Source organism: Aristolochia californica, unplaced genomic scaffold (genome assembly GCF_029961685.1).
Source record: "Aristolochia californica isolate CCGP_79_NKW_82.1479 unplaced genomic scaffold, dmAriCali1.0.hap1 SCAF_440, whole genome shotgun sequence".
Lineage (NCBI taxonomy): Eukaryota > Viridiplantae > Streptophyta > Magnoliopsida > Piperales > Aristolochiaceae > Aristolochia > Aristolochia californica.
The window spans coordinates 3,163-10,941 of NW_027182149.1; the positions used below are offsets into that span (position 1 = coordinate 3,163).

A 7,779-nucleotide genomic window follows, 5' to 3' on the forward strand; every position below is an offset into this window, starting at 1 on the left:
TGTTGGATCCCAAGTTTTTATGGATTCCTTCTTTGTTACCGGGGTCGACCCCAAAGCCATAATGTTTCAAAACGAGGAGGCCATAGAGAAACTCTTTTTTGTTCCTTTGTCTCGAACTTCGTGAAGAACTCCATTCTATCTCTCCCTCGTTACGAACAAAAAAGTGAGTTGTACACTCCCAAAGTTCTACGAACCCTTGTTGATTCTGAACTTCGTTCGCGAAGGAACCGGACTTTTGACGGGCCAGCCCTTTTTTATGCGCCGCTTTACCCTGGAAGGAAAATGAGCTTTGCTCCTCTGGGCGCTAGGCGCTCCCGTGGTTCGCGAGAAGGAAAAAGGACTCATCTTTTGTTGCATCTGGCACGAGATGAAAAAGAGAGAGCTTCGTCTATTGATGAACAGCGGATTGACTCCGCTGTTGGCATTGCTTTGTTTTTCTCTCCTTTCCTATCAGCGAGTTCCGATCCTTTTGTTCGAAATTTCTTCGTTCGTACCGAACCGCTTGCAGAATCAAATCCTGTTCCACAAGATCAATTATCAGCTATACATCCTCCTTGCATTTATGCCGGAGACGTCGCCAGTGCTATGGGCTTTGGCTTATGTAGATCAAAAATGATGAATGGGATTGTTGCACTCCACTCGCCGCCAATGCGGAAGGATGCCGCCGAAAAGAATGGAACGCTGCTTCGCTCTGCTGGATGCGTCGGATCCCGTATAACAAGAGAGCTCTTTACCCTCAAATTCAAACATGTGGGCGCAAAATGCTATCCTGCTCTATTGTTGCGTAGCAATAGAAGCCTGCTCATGCAGCTTCGGCGGCGCTTTTTCGCCTTCTCTTCGCTCTGGACAGGAGCGCTAATGGACACGGGGAGGGAGCAGGCGAAGCGTGTCGTTCGTAATGGAAAGAAAGATACCACTACTTCGCCTCTTTGTTGGACCGCCGGCGCGAACACTGTGGTCTCTGACCAGGACCAGGAACCCATTCGAATTTGGATCTTGACATGTCGGTTGTTTTTAACCGTAGGCATCTTGCCAGGAAGTTGGTGGGCTCATCATGAATTAGGTCGGGGTGGCTGGTGGTTTCGGGATCCCGTAGAAAATGCTTCTTTTATGCCTCGGGTATTAGCCACAGCTCGTATTCATTCAGTAATTCTACCCCTTCTGAATTCTTGGACCTCGCTTCTTAATATTGTGACTCTTCCATGCTGTGTCTCAGGAACCTCTTCAATACGGTCCGGATTGCTAGCTCCCGTTCATAGTTCTGCTACAGATGATACACGAGGAATCTTTTTATGGCTGTTCTTCCCCGGCATATCTATGATTCTTTTCTCCCAGATGAAGCAGCAGGCATCGGTCCGTAGAACCTATAAAAAAGAGATGGTTGTGGCGCGAAGTACTCTTGTGCACCTACGTCACTCGGCTCGCGCGCAACCCCGCCCCGTTATGTTATGGAAGAATTGAGCTTCTTGCTGGGCTGGTTATTCAGAGCCAGCAATTGGCTGCCTGATTTCGTCCCGTCCGTTGCGCTTCGGGGGTAACTGTGGCGTGGCTGAATGTAGAGCAGTCCGCTCCTACAGCGTTTGATCAGTAGATTATTTAGAACTTCGGAAGATGGTCAAGGTAGCTTGCTTCCAAGCCACAGCACTAGATGCGCATGTAGTCGTAGTAGTTGGCCCATCATGCCTCTGTTCGTTACTATACTACTTCGGATGAATGGGGAATTACGAAGCTCTTTGATCTGCAGAATAAGGCCTACGAGCTCTCTGTTTTATGGCAGAGATCTCTCTACACCGAGGAACCGAATAACAATGGATCGAAGCCCTCCTCTTCCTTCCAATTAGTGAGATTCCCCGGTGTGGCCGGCCCCGACTACATGGGAACAGATCCTTCTTCCTCGGAATCGAGACTTTTTACCAATTGTCACTTCTAGCGCACAAGCCCCTTAGCCATAGGGCACTGCAGCTTTCTCGCGAGCTCTTTCTTCTCTTTTACATCTCGAAATCGAGCGGGCTTCAAAAAGTGCCCCTCTTGCAACTTTGGGCCCACTTGCTGCCATGCGCACACGCCCCTTGGCTCCTATTGCTATAAGGGGCGTGTGCGCTTGAAAGCCCCCCTATGGAGTCAAGCTGGCTCGCTTCGCTTTTCTCGCTCGCTGGCTTTCGCGTGCAGCTAGCGCGCACTGGAGTTTTCCCTTTACTAGTAGGGGCGCGTCAAGCTAGGCCTGATTAACACTGGAAAATCAATCAATAAGAGACAGAAGCTACCAGCAGTGGGATTAACAATCATATCAATGTTGGGCAAAGGAACTACTTTGGACAATTATTTTATATCTCCGAAATCACTGCGGATTCTGATGCCCCCAGTGGCCAAGGAAACTGGGACAAGGAGATCCGATCTTCATAATCAATGGGACGAATGTTTTGATACCTCCAAGAGCGCACGAATTCCTGCCTTTTTTAACCGAAGGAGCTCATAACTTTATGATGCATTTTCCTCAATTCCTGCTTAACCGGCTTGGCATCGGACCGTACAACCAAGCGGTGCTACTCTACCAAGGAGGAATCGGGACCGATAAGACCATGCAAAAACATCTATGTATTAAGCCAGAAGAGAGGTCAGAGCTGCTTTTTTATCGAAAAAAGATTGCAGCCCTCAGCTGAGTAATCTTGGGGCTGTCCTCGCGAGATTGAAAAAAACTGCCTTTTCGACTAGCAAGGAAGAGCCGTCTTCAATCTGAGTTGGTGCTGGTGGTAAATGAAACTTCTTTGCCAAGATCGAAACTTGTAGCGAAACAGGGCCGGCCAGCCGGATGATTTTTTATGCAAGTCATGAGTGTATGATCGGGAGCCATCTCTTCTATCGTTTCGGGGGAAGATCCCAACCCGAGGTAACGAAGAAGCCCACTCCATGATTTCATGCATTACTCTTCAGGCTAGAAGTAGCTATTTCCCCAGCGGAGAACAGCTAAGGTCCAGTGTGTTGGAAATGCAGCATAGATGATAGGACTTTGAAATGGAGCTATGGGTCCTCGCATTCATTAGCTACCGGTGCCATGCTCGAATATAATATCTTCAAATCCTTGATGTCTTGGTGGGTTGTTCCCGTATGTATCAAGTCGGTGACTGATAGGTAGGAGATCTCGTATATATCTGGATAGAAAGATAGATAACTATAGGGAGTCGTTTTTGTGCATTCATTCATGTACAAAGGTTTAGGTTATCTAGGTACTATGGTTGTTCTCAACCCGGTGGGCTTGTCCCTTTTGCTGTTACAAACTCTGTACGTAGTGGTTCCTCTCCCTTTGCTGAGATCCAATCCAAGAGGTTCTTCCAGTGTTTGAATGTCCCGGGTTCTCTATCATCATAAATAATAGGTGTGGATGGGCTAGATAAGTCAATTCTGATTACAGCTAAAAGAAAGGGAATTGCTCTTCCCGAAGTCAGACTAAGACCGAGTTCTTCGCACACTTCGCACACGCCCCTTATAGCAATAGGGGCTGCAGTGCCCGGCGGCTTGTGCGCTAGCACACGCCCAAAGTAGCAATAGGTGCCGTAGGCACTCTTGCTATCAGGTAGAAAGCCCCTGTACGCAAGAGGGGCACTTTTTGAAGCGGGGCTCAAACCATGCCTCAAGGAAACCGTAGCCCAGTAACCCAAAGGCTCTTCCGAGAGATCCGAGAGACATGGTTCAACTACAACTAATAGTGCACCTTCTCCCACGCATTTCTCAGTAACCACTGAGCACAATTCTTATCTGAAACTACGAACAAGATCTTAAAGCTGTCTCAATAATTGCGGCTCTGGGATTAAGAGTAGAGTTTCTTGTGTCTTATGGATCCATGGAAGACTTATTAGCTAAATTCACTTCTAATACGATGCCCCAGGAAAAAACGACGGCCGAGCGCGTAGAGCAACAAGTTATTGCGGACAGGAGTTTCAAATCCATGAACTTCGTACAGAGCATCTCGGAGGAAGATGAGCAATTGGAGCGGAAAAACAAAGATTTTGTCCATTTACCACCGATCCACAATAAGACCTTTGTTACCGTGACGGATGCTAGGGGGAATAAAAAAACTGGGGCCTCCGCAGGTTGTTTGGAGGAAAGAAAAGGGGGGTCTCGTCTTTCTCGGTATGCAGCTGGAGCAACTGCAGAACATGTAGGGCGATCCGCCAGAAAGATGGGGATGAAGTCGGTTGTAATGAAAGTGAAAGGATCCACTTTTTTCAGGAAAAAGAAAGCTGTGATCTTGAGCTGGAGAGAAGGTTATACCTTTGCTGAGTGTAAGCGAAGTGAAGGAGTAGGAGATCAATCTCAAATTATGTACATCCACGATGTGACCCAACTTCCACATAATGGATGCCGACTCCCCAGGAAACGTCGTGTTCAAATAGTTTAGTTCCAACAATGAAGTTATCCATTTTCACTTGACAACAATTCCGGAAAAAATCTGACTCGGAGGGAAGTGGGAGGGAGCCTTACGCTAGCGCACAAGCCGCCGGGCACTTGCTGCCATACGCACAGCGCACACTAAAGCGGGCACAGCTAGCGCACAAGCCGCCGGGCGTCAAGTGCCCTAAGGCTTGTGCGCTAGTTGCCCCCTATGCTTTGGGGCTAAGCGCACACGCCCCTATTGTGTAAAGGGGCCCGCATGGCTACTATTGCTATTGTAGGCTTGGGGCTTGTGCGCTTGCGGCGTGGCCTTCTTTTGAAGCTGGGCTCCTGGGCAGAATTAGATGGCTGTCATCCCAAGTTTTGTCTCTGATCACAGGCCAGTAGAACATAACTGCCTAGAACGGCCAAAGCTGGGACCCATTCCATTCAGATGTGATCAGACATGGTTTGAGAATCCAGGGTGTTCTGAACCATCCAGCAGCAAGTGGAGAAGGAAAAGTTTCACCCTCCTGTCTTCTCAAAGCAAAGCTCAAATCCTGGACCTTGAGCTTCCAGAAAGACAGGGAGGAAAGAAAGGAAGACTGAAGTGGATATAAGAACGAAACTTGAAATAAGAAAAAGGTAAATCACAAAATAGGATGCAACAGATTAACTATGTGAGAAGGAAGCTGGGTATATTAGAGCAACCATTAGAAACTGGAAAAGAAGAGATTCTCAGACGATTTCTCAATACGGTTGCTAAGCATTGTCAATCGTCGAAATTCCAACTTCATAGCTTCAATTCAGAATGACCAGGGAACCCACAAACGAGACGAGATCAAGAAGGAGAAAGAGGCGAGGCAACAACCTTCTTTCTTCAGCAAAAAACTGGATGGAGAAGAGGTGATAGAAGAGCAAGCCAAGAAAGGATGCTGGAAAATAGATAGGATCCACTGGGAATGACACATTCAAAGATGAACCAGTGAGTACTGAAACTATTAGGTAATATTCGAGAGCAAGCCAAATAAAGCCCCAGGCCCGGACGGCTTTCAAGTTAACCTATTCCGGGACTACTTTCAACGAGATCTAGTGGAATTTAGGGGAAATGGGTCAGTAAACTCATCATTTATCTCCCTGATCCCAAAGGAAACCAGACCTGAGAAGTTAGAGAGATTCAGACCTTCCACAGCGACAAAGGTCATAGCAAACAGATTGGGGAGAAAGAACTTCATTCACAGCAAGGAAGAAGGGTAAAAAAGGACAGAAGCATCACGGAGAACATATGTAGTGTCCAAGAAGCAATCTATGAAGCCAAACGAGGGAAAAGAAAAGAAGACGGATGATAGTCAAACTGGACATGGACAGCGCATATGACAGGCTAAATTTGAGATTCATCTTTCAAATAATCTTTCTTTAATAAGAGCCCTGCATTTCAAAGGATTGCTGCAATGGTAAATGGCAGACGCAGACCAGGAAGCTAGTATTTGCAGTGAATCCCCCTACCTATACATAATGAATGCCGAAATCCTGGGTAGATGACTCAACAGAGCAATGGAAGAAGGGGGGAGATCAGGTATGTATGCTTCTAGCCCCGACAGCAAGAGCAATGAATCATTGGCTTTTCGCCGATTACACGAAACTAGTAGGGGAAGCATCATCCAAGGAAGGGTCTCCGAGAAATTCTAGAGCAGTTCTGCAGAGCCTCTGGAGCAGCAATTCACTCTTTGAAAAGCTCCTCTAAGAGAAGAGAGCCCAGAAAAGAAAAAAAGAGATTATGGGCATCAGTGCAGCTAGGAGTGAAATCTATTCATATAAAGTCAAGTAAGTCCCCGGGAAAAGACAAGCCTGAAAGACTGGTAAGCGGTCATAGAGCAAATCCAACGAAGAATAATTGAACTTCCGCAATCGGTACGGTGGCTATCGCTCCCTGGAAGAGTCAAACTTCAAAAAGTGGGGAAATCTTTGATAGAACCTTGACAGGGGTGGAAGAGCGTATAGATCAAATCATGAGAGAATTGTTATGGAACGGCACAGTAAAAGGGTAGTATTTCGGTTTGCCAACCGGGTCTCGCGGTGGGAGGCCGAATGCTCAGAGCTAAACAATTATGGATAACTCTAACATCTTCGACTCTGTGGGCGGAAATAGCTTAATGGTAATGGTAGAGAAAAACCTTTCGAAGAATGACTAGATTAAGCGCACAAGCCCCAAGTAGTAATAGGCGCCGTAGGCTCTCTGTATACTAGGGGCGGAGCACAAAGTAGTAATAGGGGGCACTTGCTGCCCGCGGGCACAACGCGCACAAGCCCAAAGGCCATAGGGGGCACCGCACACGCCCCTTGTAGCAAGAGGCGCCTATGGCTCTCGCCTATGGCTCTCTTGCTACAAGGGGCTGCGCCCCTTGTAGCAAGAGGCGCCGTAGGCTCTCTGTATACAAGGGGCGGAGCACCTTTACTACAGAGGGCGCTTATTGCCGAACCAGCAGTTGCAGTGCCCTATTGCTACAAGGGGCGTGAGCGCTAGCTTTATAGTCCTGGGGTGCTTCCATAGCTCCCTTCTACCAGAGCAAAAGTTGCTGCCATAAACATTGGTGATTTTCCATGTTTTCCCCGTTTCAATTTCAGTAACTATAGCAGTCATGAATTGCTTGCCAGGCCCAATTTCCCTGTCAAAGCTTTTGTGCCCGGCTAGCCGAGCATGAATTGTGGTACTTTTTCCCTCGTCGGGAAAAGAAAGTAGGATCCAATCCAGCCGGAGAATTCGGCTACCGCCGGTAAGCAGTTATTGCCGGCCCTTGCTGGGAGCGGAAGAGGAAAGGGCCAACAGCTGCTTTTCTTCTCACGACAGACCTCAAGGTCAGGTTCATGCCGTGACGCATAAGATCCCATGTGTCCCTGCAAGAGGCAAGCCCCGCCCTCTAAGCAAGTATATATGGGTCGACTCCCCGCTATGTTCTTTTTGTTTTTGGGGGCGGGGCGGGTTGGGCCGGTAGGACCTGCCCGATCCGCCCAGAGCACATAGGGAAGGAAACACCGGTTATGAGGTTATTGAGGGCTACCATAATATAATAATAAGAGCTAAAATCTGCTATCTCCTTACCTTCGGAAATGTCAGGACTTGAGTCATCCTACGTGACAGGAGTAACAGTCATCTAGGCGCTTAATATACCTTTGATATGGCACTACGTATGTCGCATAATTGGGAGCTGGAAAGGGCTATATACGAGGCGCATGATATGGCACTAAATATGGCGCTTAATAAGCTGCTTGATATGGCGCTCAATATGGCCCGAGACCCATGGCGCATAAAAAGTCCGCCTCCCCCCACCCCGAGCTACACGGGGCAGTACCCACCTGGGAGTTGCCCAGATGGGCGGGCTAAGAGGGTCAGACGTTAAGTAGGGAAGGTAC

General features: G+C 47.9%; 1 protein-coding gene and 1 pseudogene across 1 annotated transcript; one reads left to right on the forward strand and one right to left on the reverse strand.

The window, feature by feature from the left end:
* Positions 1–270: 270 nt before the first annotated feature.
* Positions 271–560, reverse strand: LOC137964740 (uncharacterized; annotated as a pseudogene).
* A 2,829-nt stretch (positions 561–3,389) lies between these two features.
* On the forward strand, positions 3,390–4,552 carry LOC137964739 (small ribosomal subunit protein uS11m-like). Its single transcript, XM_068811392.1, has one exon. The coding sequence runs from the start codon at positions 3,839–3,841 to the stop codon at positions 4,394–4,396; it is 558 nt and encodes a 185-aa protein (XP_068667493.1). The 5' UTR covers positions 3,390–3,838; the 3' UTR covers positions 4,397–4,552.
* Positions 4,553–7,779: the final 3,227 nt, after the last annotated feature.